Consider the following 23,625-nt stretch of genomic DNA (forward strand, 5'->3'; position numbering starts at 1 on the left):
TTTATGCCAGATTTAGCTAACAAGCTCATTTCGGTCTGCGGAGCTTATACAAAAACATGAATTTACTATACAACATAATCAAAGACAATACAGACAAATCTATGACTACACATCAACATACATCAATGCACTTCCATTCAATTTATTAGGAAAAAAACTGCAATTCAACCCAATTCCTCCATGTTTCCATCATAATTAACGTGTTGACTGTGGTGATGAACAAGAGGCGGCGTTGCTAAGCACCAACACACCTCCTAAAAAAGAAGAAGAAGAGCAGGTAACCATGGTGACGCGCTGCTCGGACCTTTACAAATAAGTTTTGATTTGATCGACAAGAGTGCCATGACACTTTATTTTATTATTTGTATTATTTATTAAACAGGGACCATGCACAAAAACAATTATCTCCCCGAATGAGAAGAGGTGATTTATGACAGATTTAGCTATCAGCTCATTTTTGTCTGTGGATCTTATACAAAAACATGAATTACCATGAAAGACAACACAACACCATCAAAGACAATAGAGACAAATCAAAGACTACACATCAACATACATCAATGCAAATCCATTCAATATATCAGGAAAAAAACTGCAATTCAACCTAATTCCTCCATGTTTCCATCATAATTAACGTGTTGACTGTGGTGATGAACAAGAGGCGGCGTTGCTAGGCACCAACACACCTCCGAAAAGAAGAAGAAGAGCAGGTAACCATGGTGACGCGCTGCTCGGACCAGGTGTCGAACCCCGGCGTGCACCTTCCGTCCGGGTCGCGCGGATAAGCTCACGCACTCGAACCGTGAGCGCGCCGCGGCGGTGACAGTCGCCATTTTATTTTGAAAATCAATCAGAAGTGGAAGAGGCACAGCGACTCTAGTGTTTCGACCGGTTCGTTGCGAGCTCCGCGGCGGGATGAACATCTGATCCACTCCCTGGGAAGCACGGTGAGACCCGCGGCTCGTCCCGGTGAACCTCCGGCCGAACACCGTAGCGTAGCGAGCAGGCGAGGCGGTGCTAGCACGGAGGAATGCCCGCTAGCCACCACCGCGGGGTACGGGGTATTTGCTGGAGAGCTGCTGTCATATTGGTTCCGTTGAGAAAGTAATAACCACTGAATTTGGTTGATTTTCCCGCTGGGTGGTCGCGGGTTTGTTCCCCCGGTGGTGGCGAGACTCGGGTCGACCCCCACGGCGGTTCGGTGTAACAGCTGCGGCGTCGCTAAACGCTAACATTTGCTGTTATCGTGCTAGCGAAGCCCAGCGATTAGACGGAGCCCGTCCGGAGGAAGCTAACCTTAACAAGGCTGATGCTAACGCTAGCTGGCTAACCCCACCATCCGCAGCACTCGCGGCCTTCGCGTCGTGTTTTCAACGGACCCGAGGTTTCGTTATTTAGTTCAGGAATTCAAAACGACAATTTTAACAAAAATTGCACACACGACCACAGCGGTGAGCGTTTTTGCTAATTCACACACACACACCAGCTCGCTCATGTTGCTAATGCTAACTTCTCGTATATATTCTTGATTTGTTAGCATTAGCTTGCAGGCGACGGGGAGCTGGGGAGATTTTTAAGGAGACAATGTAAAAAGATATCGACCTCGGCGGAAGTAGTCCCTGGACAAAACCAAGGTCTTTACAATGAAATGTTTTGTGTAAACGTAATTATGTGTAAATGTTGCCGCTAGCTAACGGTACTCGTGGATATGTTGGCTAATGTTAAACTCAAACTTCTCTCCAGCGAGTGTTTACCAGCGTCATGGTGATGTTAGCTCCGCTTGTTAGCTAGCTGGCCCCGCTCCCCACAATAGACTATCCCACAATACGAATCGATAGTTTATTTGATTTATTCCCCAAATTCACTTAGAATTCTGGCAAAAATCACGGTTTTTAAACTCTAAAATTAACGCAAGGTTTCCTCTCCCGTCAACAGCAGCTAGCTAGCTGGAACTAGCTCGCTCTTTGTCCGAGTGGCGGAGATTCTGCCCTTTATTCGGCAGGAAATCCCGGTGCTAGCTGCTCGTAAGGCTAGCCTGGTTCATCATACTTCCATCCGGACGTGCTATTAAAAGCAGAGAAGTTAGTTTGCAACGTAACGAGCTTTGAATCGGTGTGCCAAGTATTGGTGGAGGTGGTGGTGGTGGAGGGGGGGAGGTGGTGTACAATCGAGGCCTAGCACAGGATACTGGCACGTTATGGGTTTTATGTAACTCTGCTCTGTCGTCGTGAAGATAGCACACAAGACTCAAACTTTAATGTGTGCTCACTGTATTTGCAGATGAATTAAAAGCAGGAGAAGTAAAAACATCTGTTTCCGTGCAGCTGCAGGTCTGCCACGCTCATAGGCCTCAAAGCCTGTCACAGTACTGTGTGTTGTGAATGGATGGTAAATACTGACCAGTCTGCCACTCGGACCACAGCGTGTAGTTTTGGGTTGTTTAACAACGGAATCAAACTAACTTGGTCTCTGCAGGGTTCGTACGGTCATGGAAAACCTGGAAAAGTCATGCAACAGGGTTCCCGCAGGGTCTTAAAAAGTCTTAAAAGGTCTTACATTTAATAATTGAAATTTTAGGCCTTAAAAAGTCTTAAAAAGGTCTTAAATTTGATTCGTCCAGAGCTGAGAAGTTAGAGGTTTTGTAGTGTAAGATGGGATGTTTAATTTCCTTCTCTGGACATGTTTTATGGAACATCCTTTTATTTCAATTTATTTCAGCATGCATTCATCATGTTTAATGCATGTATAAAGCATGTTTAATGCATGTATAAAGTTTGTGTATTGTTATTGTTATGTTGAGTGGGTATAAATTTACTTTGTAAGTAATTCTGTGACTTATTTCTTCTTTCATTGTAATTTTCCTTCATACTTTTTGCCAGTATAGTCGTGAAATAGGTCTTAAATTCTATTCAAAGTGGTCTTAAAAAGTCTTAAATTTATCTTGTTAAAACCTGTAGGAACCCTGTGCAAGTTTAAAATGTGTTTTTCCAGGCCCTGGAAAAGTCATGGAAAAAAAGATTCTCCCAAAAGTTTTGGAAAAGTCATGGAAATTTGTTATATTCATATTTTCATGTCGTCCATTTACGCTGAGTTTTAAATAATTCATATGCTTTTAAAGAAATACTCTCAAAATATAAGCAGGCATACTTGGGTTTGTGTCATTTAAGGTATACTGTATGCCTTGGAATTCTCATTGTTAGTCTGAATACTACATTTTGTCACTTTTTTGCGTATACACCGAGACTTCACAAAATGTTTGGTCATGGAAATTTGGTTTAAAGTCATGATAAAGTCATGGAAATCCATTGGTCAAAATGTGTATGAACCCTGTCTCTGGTGTCTTTGTTAGTTCCTGTTGCATAGGCTTTTATTTGTTTTTTTTTTTAAATGTTATTCTAATAAACGTCTCTTTCATTCCAGATGCTGAACTCGTTTTTAAACTGAAGGACTTTATCTACCAGCGGGACCCACTCATCGGAACTCCCAGTTGGAAGTCGACTTTTTTTTCACAGTTTTTGGGGGGGGGGAGCAGAAGTAACCTATCACTGAAGTGACAAAAGGGGAATAATGGTGATTTTGCGCCGTGCTCGGCCGCCTGCTTCCGCCCCAACCAGCAATGAATCTTGATTCGCTCTCGCTGGCACTGTCTCAGATCAGCTATCTGGTGGACAATTTGATAAAGAAAAACTACCGAGCCAGCCAGCAGGAAATACAACATGTAAGTGCTATCGAGAACATGTTGTGTCAACAGAGATGTTGTAGTTCATCGGCATCGAGTGCCTAGATATCTGGTTGTGTCCTTGTATTGATGTGTTCCCTGTGTCCTCCCAGATTGTGAATCGTCACGGTCCAGAGGCAGACAGGCATCTACTACGCTGCCTCTTCTCTCATGTGGATTTCAGTGGCGATGGTAAAAGCAGTGGCAAGGACTTTCACCAGGTAATTTATTATCAGAAACATATTGCTAGTTTGTATTTGATCATTAATTAGTGCTAATAGTCGCTGTTAAAAGTTGTTTTCATTTAGCAAGGAAAGGGGCGTTTAAGGGGCAGCATTTCATGTTTCTTAAATTCTGAAATTCAGATTGACGAAAGTTCACCTGCTCTGCTTGGAAGTTAAAAACTTTTTCACATGTTTCTTATTAAAATTAAGATTGTGCACACAGTCAGGGAACTGAAAGCAGGATAATAAATGCAAGCATTTAGATATAAGAACAGTTTAAACTTCTTTTTAGAATTTAAATTTATAAGACACTCATTCCAATATTCTCTCCCTACATGCTAAGTGTTGATGGACATAAAATTCCAGCCATATATAAAACATCAGCAGCTTTCAGAAATGCACTGAAGTCCGAATATTTGAGTGTCTCCACAGCGAGAAAGCTAACTTATGAGGAAGAGCCTCTGGAGTTCTGTGGACCTTCTCCGCCTGTCCCCTTAGTATAACGGCCACAGAGATACCACAGGAGCCATGTCTGAAAACGGCTTTATAATGCCAGGGAGAGAACTTGTATCAGGGACCCAGGATGCACCATGAAATTAAGTCTAGAATGAATTGCTGGCTAAATATGTTGGAAACTATTACTGTGAGTGACTCATTCTCATTTTTGATGGTCAGATAGCATCAGAAACCTTTTTTTCTTTCTAATTGTCAAAAACCAGTGATCCAAAATTCACACCCACCATGATTGGTCCTCAGTGCTGAGTGTGCACGTCTTTAGGTCTTTTTTTTTCATGTTACACAACTAGTAGTGCTAAGAACTGTTTTCCATGAGAGACTGCATCATTATCCCATTTTTTAAATGGTATCACATTACACTCCGATGTGACAGCTGGCTTTTCACTGGGCCCAGTGTGTCCAACAACTTGAAACGCCTTGGATTTCTGACATGGTTGGGGCAGCATGTCTAAAGAGCTTGATCATAAACAGGCCCTTGTTCTTCTAACTTGACTAAGTAGTGCTCAGTTGGTAGTAGTCACCTTTTTTAATTTGGCAGTTTTCCTCGCAAACTCCTAATGTCCTCTCATTATTGCTCATTTGTGTGTTTTCTGTCTAAGTCAATGCAAACATCTCGAAATATTGTCCATTGAGAATACGTATTTCATAATTGATTCCTCCTTGTATATATGTATATTGGCAGATTTTTGAAAGTGCAGTCTTGGTAGTTTTAACTTGATTATGTTCATGCAGGAGTTGCTTTGACTTGGCAGACACGTGACTTGATACTTGTTAGATTTATCTTGTTCTTCACCTGCCTCTCTTTATTCTCTTCTCCTCGGTATGTTCTGCTTTTCAACTTGCCCAAGACACAGTTTCTGATCCAGGAGTGTGTGTCGCTGATTTCGAAGCCAAACTTTATCTCAACTTTGTGTTACGCCATTGACAATCCCCTACACTACCAGAAGGTAAGGAGCAAATGATGGAATCTCACAAATATCAATATGGTTGTTTGGCTGTATGTCACTGACAATAATTGTTTTTAGCTTAGTGCAGACAAACTACCTGAAGGAATATATGCAGCTGTTTAAAACGCGTTCATAAATTACTGTCTTTGCTCATTTCTAAATCTCTTAAATATATTTGCACTGGCTTTCGGTTTCAGTATCAGGCTGAAACTACCTCAGAATTGAAAATGAAATTTAAAGTCAACGTTTGTTTAATTTTCTTCCAGAGTTTGAAGCCATCGGCCCATTTATTCACTCAACTGAGTAAAGTTCTTAAGCTCAGCAAGGTCCAAGAGGTAAGAGATGACTCTGCAATCCGCTCTATTAATCACTTAACTGAAAGGGACAATGGTCATACAGGGTTTTTCCTGGCTGCAAATTAAGCGGGGGTGGTACAGAGCCGGGGAATGGACCCAGGGACCCCAGACAGCTCCACTGTGCAGAGTGTTCACGGCCACAGCCCCACCAAGCCCAAAACATACCCCCAGGAAGTCGGCTGACAGTGATAATTTACATACACGTTTGGTCTGTAAACAAGTTTTACAGTTTTTCCCGACTGTCAGTAATTTACTGCTCTCTCTTTCATTTGTGCTGTGCACTGCGAACAGAATTAAGCCAAATTGAGCACAGGCCATCTTCTCTGGCTTCCCATACATTGTCTACGTTTACAAATTCTGTTTTTACCCAGTCTAAGTTTACTCATGTGTCCGATGACAATGTTTGTCTGCGTGTCAGCGAGAGTGAGAAAAGTGGAGTCTGCGTGTGTTCGTACACCGTTACCTTTCACTCAAGTTCCAGCACTTTCATACAGAAGCTACACAATTCTTTTGTAGCAATCAACCGTGAACCGAATTGATCACTTTAAGTGGTTTCCATTGTACCAGAATTGTTTTGAAATGTGGCTCCATATGCGTCTAACGATCCGATCTCGCCTCCCCGCCCTATACAAACAACACTTACAGCATTTCTTTTCACAAAGACCAAGCTATGTTGTTTTTACCCAGTCTGAGTGCGCAAGTGTGTTATATATTTGTGTGTGTGTTGGCATGAGCAAGCGAAAGAGATGAGTCAGGAGAGTGAATGAATTTCATGCAGCTGTGCTGTGAAAAAAGAGGAAGAAGAGATCTGATTCATAGTGAAACTGCAGGATCACAAAAAACGCATGTTAATACCAGGTGTGTCCGGGGCCTAAGAGACTATCTGAAATATTAACTGGATTTTTTTTATCTTCCCAGGTTATATTTGGACTTGCTTTGCTCAATTCCAGCAACACAGACCTTCGTGGCTTTGGTAAGTAACTCTGGTAGAACCCAATAAATGTAAACCTGTAGGGAACATGATCTGAACTCTCAACGTGGTCCATCTATTGTTACGGCAAAACACTAAGTTGGTTCAAACTGGTATGAAGCAGCGTAACATAATCGACCAGAAATACAAGGCATCTTTTTATCAATTACCAGAAGCATCATGAACTAAAGAGAAACTGAATGAACAATGTTTCATTAAATCATGATTTAATAAATCAAACATTTGAACATCAGGAAAGGAGTTTAATTAAAATATAGGTTTGCAAAATTCCGGGAATATTCAAAGTTTGAAACTTTCCATGGGAATTAACGGGAATAAACTGGAATTTGTGGATAATTTATACTAACTGTATTTACCTTGTCATATACAGACATAAATATAAACATTTTGTTTTGTCATAGGCTGATTTGAGCCCTGAGGAAACTTTGGGGACTTGACTATATGCTTCTGCATCGTTGTGTCATTCTTAACATAGGTCTTTGCACAGTATTTGCAAATGTACACAATCTTTCCTTCTACATTGGTTGGGGTGAAATGCCTCCACACATGAGATGGGTTGAAATTCAACATGCAGCGTGTGTTGCATTCCATACATCTTTAAAATAGAGTTTTGAATGATGTTTTTATTGCTCAGTGTTTAATTTGCATTTTTTTTTTTTTTCAAAATTCCCGAGCTTAACTTCCAATGGAAACTTTCCGCCCCTTTGCAACCCTATTTTAAATATCTGAAGTTGTTTTATATTGACAACATCACTGTATCAACCACAGTGCAGGGAACAACACACTTTGTGTTTTTGACATAAGATCTTCAATACGAACCTTTTTAGTCTAAACTAGTTGTTTTTCACTTTCTTAGCTGCACTGTTCGTCAAGCAGAAACTTCCAGATCTCCTGCGGTCATACGTGGACGCTGATCTCGGAGGAAACCAGGAAGGTGGCTTTCAAGACATTGCCATAGAGGTCTTGCACCTACTGCTCTCCCATCTTCTGTTTGGCCAGAAGGGAGCCAGTGGGGTAGGGCAAGAGCAGATTGACGCCTTCCTGAAGACACTTTGCCGAGGTATGGAAGAACAATGCACTCAGCACTTAAGTTCTGTTATTCATTGTCCCAGTGCCACATTTGTTTATTTTACGGTGTTTCAGATTTTCCCCAGGAGCGCTGCCCTGTGGTGCTCGCACCACTGCTGTACCCTGAAAAACGGGACATTCTCATGGACAGGATCCTACCAGACTCGGGGGAGTTGGCTAAGACCATGATGGAGAGTTCTCTCTCAGAGTTCATGCAAGAAGTTGGCTATGGCTTCTGTGCAAGGTGAATTCATTACAAACATCTTTTAAGCTGCACTCACAGTCAAATTATATACTTTAAATACCCTGGACTTTACACATCCTTCAATGGTTTCTGAGTTATTTGAATGATATGTAAATGCTGCAGTATATGGCTCATAATCAACATGCATTTGTTTCATTTGTCTCCAGTGTGGATGAGTGCAGAAATATAATCCTCCAATATGGGGTGAGAGAGGTGACGGCCAGCCAGGTAGCCAGGGTCCTAGGCATGATGGCACGCACCCACTCTGGTCTAACTGATGGTATCCCCCTACAGGTGAGATGCTTCTTTGTTTGAAGGGCTATGGGCTGCTAGAATTTTGGTTATGTTTAGTTTGGGTGACTTTATGTGGGAACTCTGCTGCATGTATTTTCTTTCTGCTACATGAATGGGTTCAGCTCTTTGCTTGAAGAAGCTGTCAAAGTTGACAAGAGAAGCTCAGACTGGAAATGTTACTTGATTCAATACTTTTTACATCTAAACAGATTCCTGCTGGTATGGGAGAAGTGGGTTATTGGATCTTAACATTTTAGTATAACAAAGCTTAACATTTCCCCTCTTGTGTTTCCCCTCACAGTCCATCTCTGCTCCAGGTAGTGGTATCTGGAGTGATGGTAAGGATAAGAACGACGGCTCGCAGGCCCACACATGGAATGTCGAGGTTCTCATCGACGTTGTCAAAGAAGTTGTAAGTGAACTATCCATTTATTTTTCAAGAGATTTGTATATTCTTTACTGAGGAATAATTCTGTATTTCTGATGCCACAAACAACACTGGCAATTTGTACTATTGCTGTAAGATTATTTTCTCAAAGTCGGTAAAGAAGTTAATACATAAAATACTCTTTCATCTACCTGCTTCCGAATGTTGTAGAAATCAGTTTTTGTACCAGATTATTGTTAATGGTTGTTCACTTATGACTTTCATCTTTCTCTTAGAATCCCAGCCTTAACTTCAAAGAGGTGACGTACGAACTGGACCACGCAGGTTTTTCCATCCGTGACAGTAAAGGCCTGCAGATTGTGGTGTACGGCATTCAGAGGGGATTGGGCATTGAGGTGTTCCCTGTCGATCTCATCTATCGGCCATGGAAACACGCAGAGGGACAGGTAACTGACCAAAATCTGCTTCAGCGGAATGTGTTGTCAAATTTAAAAGGGACTATTTGCTGTCATTAATAACAGTAAAGATAAATGAATTCCAATGCTTATCGTGGAATTGATTTGTGTGTAAACATGGTGCTGTTTCATTGTTTACAGTGAAGCTCTCTTCAAATGTCTAACTGCTCTTTCTTGTTTTTATTCAGCTGTCGTTCATTCAACACTCCCTGATGAGTCCAGAAGTGTTTTGCTTTGCTGACTACCCCTGTCACAATGTGGCCACTGACATCCTGAAGGCACCACCAGAGGATGACAACCGGGAGATTGCCACATGGTACGTTGCTTTAGGCTTGACCGCTGTGCAGAAGGGTGTAGACCACACATCTGTTTTTCAGGTTCAGTGGCTTCGTGTTGTGTTTGACTGAGTGTCACAATCTGTTCACAGGAAAAGTCTGGACCTGGTTGAGAGCCTGCTCAGGCTGTCGGAGGTGGGCCAGTACGAGCAGGTGAAGCAGTTGTTCAGCTTCCCAATCAAACTCTGCCCAGACATGTTGGTGTTGGCATTACTGCAGATCTCCACCTCCTGGCACACACTGCGCCATGAGCTCATCTCGACCCTAATGCCCATCTTTCTGGGCAACCACCCAAACTCTGCCATTATCCTGCACTACGCCTGGCATGGACAGGTTGGTGTTTAAATCTTTCTGTTGATACGAGTTGATTTCAACTCAAAAGGTCATGTTCTACTTTTTCCTTTGGTACTTAGGATATTAGCTGATTTAGGTTTGATGTTTTTTTCCTTTGCTTGTGTACTTATTAAAACCTGATGCTTCTTTTTCTAGGGACAGTCTCCATCCATCCGTCAGTTAATAATGCATTCGATGGCCGAGTGGTACATGAGAGGGGAGCAGTACGACCAAGCCAAGCTGTCTCGCATCCTGGACGTGGCCCAGGACTTGAAGGTTTGTTTGAATTGACAAAATAATCATTGATATGAAGATAATGCAACAAAGCAGAATCATTTGGTAATGACATCAAAGCACATGGAACTTTTGCATATTAGGTTCTCTGTTTTTTTATAATTATAAAAGTTTAAAGAGCCTTCCACATGCTGTAAATCCTCTGTAGACAGAATTAATAAAATGACAAATGTGAGATTTGGAGATGGTTAGATTTAGTAATAAAGTTTGTATAATGATCTTTACATGTGTTTTATATGTCCAAGATGCTGATTGTGTTTTCTTTTCTCCAGTCTCTATCGATGCTGCTGAATGGTACTCCATTTGCCTTTGTTATTGACCTCGCTGCACTTGCCTCGCGCCGTGAATACCTCAAACTTGATAAATGGCTGACTGACAAAATCAGAGAGCATGGGGTATGTCTTTTTAATTGATTTAAGTGTAGTTTTTCTCTAGCGTCAATGCAGATTGTTTAGTTTTATCATATTACCCTGAGAACTTTGTATTTTACTATAATTTTGTGTTGTTTCTGTGTCTCAGGAACCGTTTATCCAGGCGTGTGTGACATTCCTAAAGAGGCGCTGCCCATCCATTATGGGGGGTCTGGCCCCTGATAAGGACCAGCCCAAAAGTGCCCAGCTTCCGCCTGAGACCTTACAAACAATGCTGGCCTGCCTGCAGTCCTGTGCTGGGTGAGTGGCCATCATACTTATTTAACATTTTCAGACTATGTGTTTGTCTGATTCGTTTAAATAACCAACTATGCCAGCCCTGATCAATTCAGCATTGGTTGTAATGACCGTAAGATGAGATCATATTGAGACCTAAATATGTTTTCATTCCTTCCTCAGGAGTGTGTCCCAGGAGTTGTCGGAGACTATCCTCACGATGTTCGCCAACTGCAGCAATGTGATGACTAAAGCTCGGCAGCCACCACCAGGGGTGATGCCCAAGGGACGTGCTCCCAGCACCAGCAGCCTGGATGCCATCTCACCTGTGCAGGTATCTTTAAGTGTAAGCCACATCATGCCTTTCCATGTAAACTTTGAATTTCTGAAATTGATGTAAACAAAACTGATCTGTAGTACGCACTTAATTAATAAATCCAAAATATAACTGGGTCATTGACACAGTTTTGCCACATTTATATTGTTTGCTTTTTTATATATGAATAAACATCATAAATATGTTCCTGAAACATCGTCAGGTTTGTACCAGTGTATAATCCTAATTCTTTTTTTGCTCTTCTGTAGATGGACCCTCTGTCTGGCATGGGTTCCTTGAACATAGGGAGCACAGCCACCTCACACACTCAGAGCATGCAAGGTTTCCCCACCTCACTGAGTTCAGCTTTTAGTAATCCCCAGTCCCCAGCTAAGGCCTTCCCCCCACTGCCCAACCCCAACCCCAGCACACCATTTGGGGGAATTGGCAGTCTGTCCTCACAGCTCCCTGGTATGGACTCTGGTACGATGCTTATTTTATTACCTTCTTTCCACACAAACATATTTAGTAGTAGTAAATTAAGCAAACTATTGCATAGATTGGGTTAGATCTGTAATTTTGTCTCGTTTGTTCCAGGTCCCTTGAGCACAGGCATCAGCTCTAGCATTAGCGCCAGCCTGGGGATGCCAACTGTAAGCACTGACCCGTTTGGCACCAGGAAGATGAGCACACCAGGCCTGAATCCACCTACCTTTCAGCAGAGTAAGATGAAGGCCTGTCAGTGGTGGTAGAAGTGTGACTGAGCCCCGCCCTGCTCGGCACTGTATTTCCTCTGCAGTTATTATGATTATTGTCTTGGATTTCCAAATTAAGTTTTGATGCATATTTGTGTCAAGAAATGTTTTAAGACTCAATTTTCCACAATAAGGTGACTTCAATTTCTTCCTAAAATAATGTCATACAGCTTTAAAAACAGTTACTTGTGGAGGAAATACAGATCAGTCTTACATTCCTTGTCTGCTTATGCTGACAGCCCCACCTTAGTGTAATCTGTCTTTTGGGTGTCTGATGTATAACTTGATTGTTCATTTAATTTCACCAATGACTTTGCTCATGCTGCCCTTGTGCTAGATTGCAACATTCAACAAAATGGATGATTAAATGTCGTTTGTCTTCTTCCAGCTGACCTTTCTCAGGTGTGGCCCGAGGCAAACCAGCACTTTAGCAAAGAGATAGACGATGAGGCAAACAGTTACTTCCAGCGCATCTACAACCACCCACCTCACCCGACCATGTCCGTGGATGAAGTATGTGCACATATTGTTATTTTTCTTGCATATATACAAACTGTCACAAATGTGTTCATGAAAAGTTGGCCACTGTTTACTAGCTCTACTCATCAATATTCCAAATGTCACTGTGCTTCAAACTCACTCATCTCCTACTGTGTTATTGTGCAGGTACTCGAGATGCTGCAGAGGTTCAAGGATTCAAACATCAAGCGGGAGCGAGAGGTCTTCAACTGCATGCTTCGGAACTTGTTTGAGGAATACCGGTTCTTCCCCCAGTACCCAGACAAGGAGCTGCACATCACTGCCTGCCTTTTTGGTGGAATTATCGAGAAGGGTCTTGTCACCTACATGGCCCTTGGCCTAGCCCTCCGATATGTCCTTGAAGCCTTAAGAAAGCCCTATGGATCCAAAATGTATTACTTTGGAATAGCTGCCCTAGATAGGTTCAAAAACAGGTATTAATTTGCTTTAAAAGTAAAGGTTTAACATAGCACCTGCCGTTTTATGTCATGCTAATGTATCTTATATTTTTAGACTAAAGGACTATCCTCAGTATTGTCAACACTTGGCTTCAATTGCCCACTTCTTGCAGTTTCCCCACCATTTACAAGAGGTAATCAGGTTTCCTTAATTTATGTTGTAACCATTTTAAAGCTTTAGTTTCTCCTCTCTGAAGACAGAAGGGGTATTCAACGTACTGATAGATTAAATCTCCCGCTCTGTATCTTTCAAACTCCTGTGTGTGCAGTATATCGAGTATGGCCAACAGTCACGGGACCCTCCGGTGAAGATGCAAGGCTCCATCACCACACCTGGCAGTCTGGCCCTGGCACAAGTTCAATCCCAATCGCAGCAACCTGGCGGCCCTAAAGCCCCACCACCAGGTCCGCCCAGCACCCTCGTCACCCCCACCACGACTACAGCCACAGCAGCAAAGACCACCACAATAACAAGACCAACGCCCGGCACCTTCAAGAAGGATGTGCCGGTGAGTTGATTGTCCACTCTTAGCAATTGGTTTACGTTTTTACGCATGAAACAAATGCATGTACAAAGTCCTTACTACTGTTTCAAATGCTGAATTGTTCTTGCTCCAACTTGCAGCCCTCCATAAACACCACCAACATTGACACACTGTTGGTGGCCACTGACCAAAATGAAAGGATTGTAGAGCCTCCAGAGAATGTCCAGGAGAAGATCGCTTTTATCTTCAACAACCTGTCCCAGTCCAACATGACACAGAAGGTAAAGGGGACACTACCAAAATATTCACTGAAGTCCAAAGAAAACATGAATGTTTAATTACCTTTTTTATTAATATTAACCATATGTTCTCTTTCTCAGGTGGAGGAGTTGAAAGAGACCGTGAAGGATGAGTTTATGCCCTGGGTGTCTCAGTACCTCGTGATGAAGCGTGTCAGCATTGAGCCCAACTTCCACAGTCTGTACTCCAACTTTCTGGACACTCTCAAGAACCCAGAGTTTGTCAAGATGGTCCTCAATGAGACTTACAGGAACATCAAGGTAAAAGATTGGAAGAGGGTGGCTTCAAAATCACATTTTCTCTTACTTATTTGCTGCCTTTCTTCTTAGTGTAAAACATTTTTTAACCCATTAAGGGTCATCATTTCTGAAACACTTACATTTCCCTGTAATCCGTTTTTCAGGTGCTCTTGACCTCGGACAAGGCTGCTGCCAATTTCTCTGATCGCTCCCTGCTGAAGAATCTGGGCCACTGGTTGGGGATGATAACACTGGCTAAGAACAAGCCCATCCTCTACACAGTAAGAATTTGTAACACCATCACTGGCTCTGTTGTGTCATTATGGGATGGCTCTCCTGTCAGTTTTTTAAATGTATTTTTCCTTTTCCCAGGATCTGGAAGTCAAGTCTCTGCTGCTAGAAGCCTACTTGAAAGGCCAGCAGGAATTACTCTATGTGGTTCCCTTTGTGGCCAAGGTTTTGGAATCTAGTCTGCGGAGCATGGTGAGCAACACACAAAGCATCTGAAAGACATTTTCATTCAAATGGCATTTCTTTATACCACTTATCAAACTACTGCTATTGACAACAGGTTGAATTTGTTCCCCTCAATGAAGTAACAAATATGTTGTTTTTTAATGATTTAGGTTTTCAGGCCCCAGAATCCCTGGACTATGGCCATCATGAATGTCCTTGCTGAGCTTCATCAGGAACATGACCTCAAGGTAAAACACATACTCCTCCCCTTAACCATAGTAGCAATATAAACCTAAGCACTAATATCATTGAAGTCATAGTGAGAAGATCACTGCTTTTCCTTTTTAATTAACAATTTTTTGTTTGGTTATTTAAACTCTAAGCCAAAATAGGCCTAAACCCTCATGTTGTCAGTTGGCTATTCTGCATTTACAGATAAACTCAGGTTGAACTTAATTCAAACCTGTCATTGACAATTGTAATCTTATTGCTCACATTGATCTCTTGTTTTTTTTGCAGCTTAACTTAAAGTTTGAAATTGAAGTTCTTTGTAAGAACTTGTCTCTGGACATAAACGACCTGAAGCCTGGAACCCTCCTGAAGGACAAGGACACGCTGAAGTGTCTGGAGGAGCAACTTTCTGCACCAAAGAAGGAGGCAAAACCCCCAGAGGAGTTGCTACCAGTCTCTACCACAGGTGGATACTTATTACTTTTTGGTTCTCAACCTGCTCCTACATCTGGAATAGGTGGTCAGCCAGAGATAATCAGTTAAATGCAACAACCAACATGTCAACATCTAAAATTATAGGCTAACTTGTCTGTGTTAGGATTCACCTGTCTTATTGTTTAATGTTTTGGTCCTTGGGTCTACAAGAACTTGCTTTAATGCATTTTAATTATTGTTGTAATTAATTTGCTTACTTTTTGTTATGTTTTTGGACAATGATTCTAATCCTATTATAGTCTTTATGCCAACAGGGGACTTTGTCCCATTCGCAGCTCCTCCCTCAACCCCAGCGGCCACCACCCCCGCCTGCACAACCACTGGGCCCCCAACCCCACAGTTCAGTTACCATGACATCAATGTGTACGCCTTGGCTGGCCTGGCTCCACACATCAATATAAATGTCAATGTAAGTGTTAAAACCCCTGAAAACAAACGCACCTTGTCTCTTATCTTTTCTTTCTCCTGGTGAAAAGTATTTTCTTCTCCTTTCTTGACTTTTCTCTCACGTTTCTCCATCTTTTCTCTTCAGATCCCGCTGCTACAGGCCCATCCTCAGTTGAAGCAGTGTGTACGGCAATCAGTAGAGCGAGCCGTCCAGGAGCTAGTGCATCCTGTGGTTGATCGCTCTATTAAAATTGCTATGACAACCTGTGAGCAGATCATCAGGAAGGACTTTGCCCTGGATTCAGAGGAGTCCCGCATGCGCGTCGCTGCCCATCATATGATGAGAAACCTGACCGCGGGCATGGCCATGATCACCTGCCGCGAGCCGCTGCTCATGAGCATCGCCACCAACCTGAAGAACAGTTTTGCTGCTGCTCTCAGGGTAAGATGAAGAACATGAAGACAAACATCAATTATTATTGAACCATACGAAATGGAGAAAGCTTAACTTTCCCACACACACACACCTCTCCTTTCTTTCGTCTAAAACCTTTCAACATTCCCACTTCTTTAACTTAAACTGTTCATTCTCTCAGGCACCAACCCCACAACAAAGGGAAATGATGGAAGAGGCTGCTGCTCGGATCGCTCAAGACAACTGTGAATTAGCTTGTTGTTTCATCCAGAAAACGGCTGTGGAGAAGGCTGGTCCTGAAATGGACAAGAGACTGGCCACGGTGAGACTTGCAAAAGAAAAACCTATCGGCTGAAAATACGACTGCATTTTTTATCCATCAACTGTGGACAATGTCACAGCAGCTCGAAATTATTAAGCCATTAATTAGCATTGTAGATAATAATAATGAAAATCTATAATTAGTGTCAGTCCAAGTCTTTTGTGTTTTTCAGTTTACATCAATATATTAAACGATAGTAAACTGTACTTAAACTTGTCTGGTTTCTTAATCTGTTTTTTCATATTCTAGGAGTTTGAGCTGAGGAAGCACGCACGCCAGGAGGGACGGCGTTATTGTGATCCTGTTGTCTTGACTTACCAAGCTGAACGAATGCCCGAGCAGATCAGACTTAAGGTAAGTTCACTGATGTGAACTACAGCTTTGAACAAGTCTTATTCTCTTGGTAGCTCACTTACAGGATCCCTCCAGTATGTCCAGTAGGATTATGATGATTCAGCCATTTGCCATCAGTCCCTGGAAACATTTTAACAGAAATCATGTCCATCTTTTAGGTCGGAGGAGTGGACCCGAAGCAACTGGCTGTGTATGAGGAGTTTGCCAGAAATGTTCCCGGTTTCCTCCCCAGTAATGATCTCTCACAACCCACTGGCTTCCTGGCTCAGCCCATGAAGGTGAGGCCCTGGTGACGATTAACACAATACTTCAGTGCTCATCAAAACTATTTTGAATCTGATTTATGCCAATTGTATTCCTTAAAAAATACAATACAGTTTATAAGAAAATGAAATCGCTAACACCTGACTAAGTGCTCCGTGTGTCATGTCAGGTAAAGTAGCATCACAGGTGAATATTGCCATTTTAAGCCCTCAGAACTAAATCCCATTTCCCTCTATGTTTATTTACAGCAACAGGCATGGGCCACAGACGATGTGGCTCAGATCTACGATAAGTGCATGGCAGACTTAGAGCAACATCTTCATGCTATCCCCCCCGCCCTCGCCATGAACCCCTTGACCCAGTCCCTGCGCAGCCTGCTGGAGGCAGTGGCTCTGGCACGGAACTCCAGGGACGGCATCGCCGCACTTGGCCTCCTGCAGAAGGTAGAGTGGTTACTTCTTAAGCTCCAGTTAAGATTAGATTTGATTAGATTCAACTTTATTGTCATTGCACAGAGTACAAGTACTTAGACAACGTAATGCAGTTTAGCATTTAACCAGAAGTGCAAAAAAAGCAGTATAAGGGCAGAGTATGTGCATATGTAAAATGGAATATGTAAATAAATAAGATATGTACAGTAAGAAATAGATATGGAGTATGAACAGTATTGATACCAGACTAGCAGTAATAGAAGTACGATGAATACACTATGAGCAAGATAAATATACATGAATACACTATAGGTGAGATAATACAGTAGTAAAAAATAACAGTCTAGTGCAAATGTTCAGTGGCTGGAGGAGGGTATGTGGCAGTCAAGCCATGGTCCTGGTATTCATTTGTATTGGGGTGGTTAAGTTGAGATGAGTGCTAAGTTGGTTTCTCCATTTCCCAGGCTGTTGAAGGTCTTCTTGATGCCACTAGTGGGGCTGATGCCGACTTGCTGCTCCGCTACAGAGAGTGCCACCTGCTGGTGCTCAAAGCCCTGCAGGACGGACGTGCCTATGGACCACAGTGGTGCAATAAGCAGATCACCAGGTGAGTTATCATATTCCCCGTGGGGCAACGACACAACGTGACTCCAAAGAAGGGATGTTTTGTAAAGATTAATGTCTGATTTACCTGGTGTTTGTGGTTACAGGTGTCTGATAGAATGCCGTGATGAGTACAAATACAACGTAGAAGCTGTTGAGCTTCTGATCAGGAACCATCTTGTGAATATGCAGCAGTATGATTTACACCTGGCACAGGTACACAATACACACTTAAACAGTCTAATTAACATCAGTTGATATTTTATTTTCTAGTGTAGAAAGTGTAGTAATACGATTAATTCCTTTACTTTAATTTGTCAATTTCTTTTTTCTTCCAGTCAATGGAAAATGGATTGCACTATATGGCAGTTGCGTTCGCCATGCAGCTAGTGAAGCTGCTGCTGGTGGATGAACGCAGCGTCAGCCATGTCACAGAGGCCGACCTCTTCCACACCATTGAGACGCTGATGAGGACTTGTGCACACTCCAGGGCCAACGCACCTGAGGGGTAAAGAACTGCTGCACTGCTAAAACTTTGTTTATAATCTGTTGTGGTACGTTAGCTGTAGGTTTCAAGTTTCATTTTGCTACACTGATGGCAGGAGTAATGTGGGCCCCAGTGTAAAGTACTAAGACTCTGTTGTGATTATCTGAAACACTGAATTTGACGCATTGCTAAGTCCACATAGTAAACAAATAAATAAATACTTGTTTGCCAGTTGTAGCACTGTAACACTTGACAACCCACTACACCATGTATCCGGGTCACACTGGATCTAATCCACATAGTATTTACCAGGTTGTTGATTTTCTGCCATTTGAAGCTTTTTCAGTAAATGCACACAGAGTGGCTGTATTCACTGAAGCTTTAACACCGACTGTTGTTTTGTCCTCGTCCTCAGTCTTCCCCAGCTCATGGATGTTGTTCGCTCCAACTACGAAGCCATGATTGACCGGGCCCACGGTGGACCCAACTTTATGATGCACTCTGGGATTTCACAGGCTTCAGAGTACGACGATCCCCCAGGCCTGAGGGAGAAGGCGGAGTACCTGTTGAGGGAATGGGTGAACCTGTATCACTCAGCTGCTGCTGGCAGGGACAGTACCAAAGCATTCTCTGCCTTTGTTGGCCAGGTAAACGCGTATTTATCAATTCTGTAAAAATGCCCTGAAATCCGTTGCTCCTCGTGTTAACCTCACGTCTCCCGCTTTTGCCTCCAGATGCACGGACAGGGAATCTTAAAGACCGATGACCTGATCACAAGGTTCTTCCGGCTGTGCACAGAAATGTGTGTGGAGATCAGCTATCGGGCCCAAGCTGAGCAGCAACACAACCCAGCAGCCAGCGCAGCCATCATCCGAGCCAAGTGTTACCACAACCTGGATGCATTCGTTAGGCTGATAGCGCTGCTGGTCAAACACTCTGGAGAGGCCACCAACACAGTGACAAAGATCAACCTACTCAACAAGGTACAGAAGGTTATAATACACATAATTACTAAATATATCTAAGTAGAGGGATATTCTTCTCAAACTGTGATGTAGATTTCCCCCAATTTGACATTCATTGAAACAGGCAGCTGATAAAAGCTTTGCTTGATTCTGTCCCACTTTAACGGCCCAAGTTTGAATCTGATCACGTTCTCCTGTCTTCTCTCTAGGTGCTGGGTATCGTTGTCGGGGTGTTGATCCAGGACCATGATGTCCGTCAGACAGAATTCCAGCAGCTGCCATACCACCGCATTTTCATCATGCTGCTGTTGGAGCTCAATGCTCCTGAACACGTCCTTGAGACCATCAACTTCCAGACACTCACTGCCTTCTGGTAAGACCTTCATGTGCATCAACCGTGACTCAGTTACTGTATTTAAATGCATAGTTGGTGTTTTCTTTGCTTTTGTCTACATATTTTTTGGATTAACTTGTTTCTTCCATCTGCAGCAATACCTTCCACATCTTGAGACCCACCAAGGCACCTGGCTTCGTGTACGCCTGGCTGGAACTCATCTCCCATCGCATCTTCATCGCCAGAATGCTCGCACACACACCACAGCAGAAGGTACTTGACAACAAGAAATTTCTACGTTAAGTTTTGTTTTCCACAAATTTGTAGTTTTTGAATTTTGGCCTAATTGCCTGTTGTCTTCCAGGGTTGGCCCATGTACGCACAGCTGCTGATTGATCTCTTCAAGTACCTGGCACCTTTCCTGAGGAATGTAGAACTCAACAAACCTATGCAAATCCTCTACAAGGTGATTTCTCCTGTTTGCTTAGCAACAGCTGCCTCAGACAAGTTCAGCAAAAGCATTTCTGTCCATTTGGTTGCATGAAAATGTTCTCATCTTTTTTTAATGTGCTGTTTCAGGGTACACTGCGAGTGCTCCTGGTCCTGCTGCACGACTTCCCAGAGTTCCTGTGTGACTATCACTACGGCTTCTGTGACGTTATTCCACCAAACTGCATCCAGCTCCGCAACCTCATCCTCAGTGCCTTCCCACGCAACATGAGGCTCCCGGACCCGTTCACACCCAATCTCAAGGTACAGGCTCCCTTTCTCTTAAAGCAGCAGTTTGAGTTTGTAATAATAGCGGCCCCCACATATTGGTCAGGCTCTAGTTTGGATTATTAATTAAAAGACTTAACACACGATGTAATAACTAAACCCCCCTCTGTCTGCAGGTGGACATGCTGAGTGAGATCAACATCGCTCCCCGTATCCTCACCAACTTCACGGGCGTCATGCCCTCCCAGTTCAAGAAGGACCTGGACTCGTATCTGAAGACCCGATCACCAGTCACTTTCCTCTCAGAGCTGCGCAGCAACCTGCAGGTAAGACCAGTGTCCATCTGTTCAACCTTATTATTGTTAATCTGAGGATTAATATGCTCTAATTAATATTAATGCTTTAATGATTCTCTCTGTCTCCAGGTGTCCAATGAGCCAGGAAATCGCTACAACATCCAGCTGATCAACGCCCTGGTGCTGTACGTCGGCACACAGGCCATCGCTCACATCCACAACAAGGGCAGCACGCCCTCCATGAGCACCATCACCCACTCTGCACACATGGACATCTTCCAGAACCTGGCTGTGGACCTGGACACTGAGGGTAAGGAAGCACAAACAACACACCTATTTTCTATCCAATGGTAGATGAGTCCTGGGAGGTTTACAACTTTTTGTTATAGATTTGAAATTAGTCGGCACTAAAACTTTTGGATGGTTTAAAATAACATGGAATGTGTCTGGCTTCTGTGTAGTTTTTAGGTATATTAACATTTGGTGATAAGTTTTACCAGTGTTACTTGGTTGTGCTTTTTGTATTTGTTTTGACTTGAAATATGTTTCGCATTAAAAACCAGAATCACTCTGATCATATTTCTGCTCATGTCTCCTCAGGGCGTTACCTGTTCCTGAACGCGATCGCAAATCAGCTGCGTTACCCCAACAGTCACACCCACTACTTCAGCTGCACCATGCTCTACCTGTTCGCTGAAGCCAACACAGAGGCCATCCAGGAGCAGATCACCAGGTGAGTTCAGAGTGACAAAGGAAAAGTCAACCATCAGTAAGTTACGTGTTGTTTCTTTGTATTAAAGCTTTGTGTCTCCCTCAGGGTTCTGCTGGAGAGGCTGATTGTGAACAGGCCACACCCCTGGGGTCTCCTCATCACCTTCATCGAGCTGATCAAGAATCCTGCCTTCAAGTTCTGGAGCCACGACTTTGTGCACTGTGCCCCTGAGATTGAAAAGTAGGTTCCCTTGACTTGTGCTGAACTGATGTTTTAAGAACTGTGTTGATGATTTTTTATTAATTTAACTAGATGACATTCAGTTGACAGTCCACTTAACAAACTGCATTTAAAGCACTAGATCAGGACTTTTATTTGGATCCTCTCTGCAAATGTTCGTACATATCAGTCCTCTTCCAATTCATATTTCTTTCATCAAGAATATATGAAGGATTCCCTGGGAAGTTATTGACATTTTCAATCAACGGCCTATCTCGTCCTATCTAATGTTAAAGAGAAGAATCCCTGGATCAGCCCCTTTTTTACATTCTTTCTCGGCCGATGTCTCGTTCTTCCATGAAGTTTCGTGTAAATGTCTGTTCTGTAGTTTCTCTCTAATCCACGAGGGTGAAAACGACCTCCTGCTAGAGGTGATGAACTTTTCTGCTGCTTCCTGACGCTCATCTCTAATGTCTCCTCTCGTCCTCAGGCTGTTCCAGTCCGTGGCCCAGTGCTGCATGGGACAGAAGCAGGCCCAGCAGGTGATGGAAGGTACCGGAGCCAGCTAGCATGTGAACCAGCCAGCTCATCGCCCTCGGGAAAGATGCCGTGGCCTTGACCCACTCCCCCACCACACGCACACACCTCCCTCTTTACTGTTGGCACTGGATAAACTGGCAACCGCAGTCACTTGAGATGTGGACGAAAAGGACTACTGCTCATGGATCTGGAGATATAGATTTTTGTTGATCCCTTTGGGGCTGAATTGCGACGGCGAGAATGGGTTGGGACATGCTGTTTAATATACTTTTTTGATGCTTTGATGTAAATATTGAAAAAAGGAAAATGGGAGAGTAAATAAGTGGAGAACAATTGACATGTCAAATAAAATGTATCCTGACATGTTAAGACATGTAAACATATTTTCACTCACTACCAAAGTTCTTGGTTTGCTTTCCTCCCACACGAATCCTTTTTTTCTGACGTTTTTTTTGTTGCTTTCAGAGGCTGAAAGGTAGATGATTGAAGAGAAAAAAGCTGCCTGCTACTTTGATTTGGTTCATTTTGATCCCGGAGCGGGACAGGAAGCTGTAGTTTAGTCTGCCAGGTGCGGGGGGGGGGGGGGGGGTCTACTCCTGGTGTGTCGGTGTGTTGGTGGAGACGGTTGCTGATGGGTTGTCCATTTGAAGCTGGCTCCGGAAGTCTCTCCCTGGCACTTGTAAAATTGTGCAAAGTGACGGTGACATCGTATCTTGACAATTTGTACAAAGTTCCAAATTGAAGAACAACAATAGAAGGACCAATACAGCCCATTTTGTAACATTTTGAATGTTTTGTAAATGTATTGGTCCGTGTGTTGTATTTTGTAGTCCTTTCTAGTTTGCCTTTAGTTCTTGCTACTTAACTGCAGTATGCATACATACAGGAAATAAAGCATTCAAACTGCAAAGCATCTGTGTTCTTTGAGGACAAGAGGACGCTGTTAATGTACCAGCTGTTTCCATAGTAACACGCAGTCTCTTTTTCATTTTGTTCTGCTTTATGGTTTAAAATGTGTAATTTGTTTTTAATACAAAATGTGAAATGGTCTGATGTCATTGAGTAAAGTGTCAGCATCTCAAATACTAGAACATGTGTCAAACCTAGACTGTAAATATGGATAACATGATTGACAGCTTACCAAAAAGTAAAATGATCCTGGAGGGCTGCAGAACAAACTCCACCTCCTCCATGTTAGTGGTCGGGACATGGACCAAACTAAAAGCTGTAATGTAGACATCATTTTTCAGAGTACATTTCTGTGACTAGATGTTTATCATACTGTTTAAATGTTCAGATTTACTTGATTTTATTTGATTGACAGCCGACACTGACTCGTGATTGGTCGAGCTCATGTATTGGTTCAACCTTATTACTGCAGCTCCGCTCAATCACCACTGCACAGACTTTGGCTCCACATGATGTAAAGAGTGCAAGATGATGGAATCAGTCTCCAGGATGTTGGCTTTCTTTTTGTACAGTGGTAGGAAGTGGAGTCATGTTGTCCATCTTTAT

The 23,625-nt window shown here is 42.9% G+C and overlaps 1 protein-coding gene across 4 annotated transcripts; it reads left to right on the forward strand.

Moving 5' to 3' along the window:
- The first annotated feature begins 839 nt into the window (after nt 1-839).
- cnot1 (CCR4-NOT transcription complex, subunit 1) lies at nt 840-23,020 on the forward strand. 4 transcript variants are annotated; one of them, XM_061077193.1, is made up of 49 exons: nt 840-947; nt 3,421-3,718; nt 3,832-3,939; nt 5,307-5,405; nt 5,672-5,740; nt 6,680-6,734; nt 7,609-7,812; nt 7,896-8,064; nt 8,232-8,358; nt 8,660-8,770; nt 9,022-9,192; nt 9,390-9,517; nt 9,629-9,869; nt 10,026-10,145; nt 10,436-10,558; nt 10,683-10,834; nt 10,994-11,156; nt 11,396-11,609; nt 11,724-11,849; nt 12,270-12,394; nt 12,548-12,834; nt 12,914-12,991; nt 13,118-13,367; nt 13,484-13,624; nt 13,724-13,903; nt 14,047-14,163; nt 14,255-14,365; nt 14,509-14,586; nt 14,858-15,035; nt 15,304-15,473; nt 15,597-15,893; nt 16,048-16,188; nt 16,438-16,542; nt 16,701-16,820; nt 17,055-17,249; nt 17,702-17,844; nt 17,948-18,056; nt 18,179-18,348; nt 18,743-18,974; nt 19,062-19,310; nt 19,502-19,665; nt 19,782-19,899; nt 19,991-20,092; nt 20,206-20,379; nt 20,520-20,669; nt 20,769-20,949; nt 21,240-21,372; nt 21,457-21,591; nt 22,061-23,020. In XM_061077193.1, exons 2-49 carry the CDS (start codon nt 3,617-3,619, stop codon nt 22,137-22,139), a joined length of 7,194 nt encoding a protein of 2,397 aa, XP_060933176.1. In that variant the 5' UTR covers nt 840-947; nt 3,421-3,616; the 3' UTR covers nt 22,140-23,020. The 4 variants fall into 4 exon arrangements, with proteins under 4 accessions (XP_060933176.1, XP_060933179.1, XP_060933177.1 ...); XM_061077196.1 differs by having other exon boundaries at nt 10,994-11,144; nt 12,914-12,992; nt 13,128-13,367; XM_061077194.1 differs by having other exon boundaries at nt 10,994-11,144.
- The last annotated feature ends 605 nt before the right edge of the window (nt 23,021-23,625 follow it).

This window comes from Limanda limanda, chromosome 8 (genome assembly GCF_963576545.1).
Source record: "Limanda limanda chromosome 8, fLimLim1.1, whole genome shotgun sequence".
Classification (NCBI taxonomy): Eukaryota; Metazoa; Chordata; class Actinopteri; order Pleuronectiformes; family Pleuronectidae; genus Limanda; species Limanda limanda.

Bases quoted from the DNA above. Each gene is read 5' to 3' on its own strand.
- cnot1 (XM_061077193.1), top strand. From the start codon at position 3,617: ATGAATCTTGATTCGCTCTCGCTGGCACTGTCTCAGATCAGCTATCTG. The intron at 14,164-14,254 runs GTAAGAATTTGT...TCCTTTTCCCAG, and splicing joins ACAAGCCCATCCTCTACACA to GATCTGGAAGTCAAGTCTCT. The intron at 19,900-19,990 runs GTACTTGACAAC...GTTGTCTTCCAG, and splicing joins CACACACACCACAGCAGAAG to GGTTGGCCCATGTACGCACA.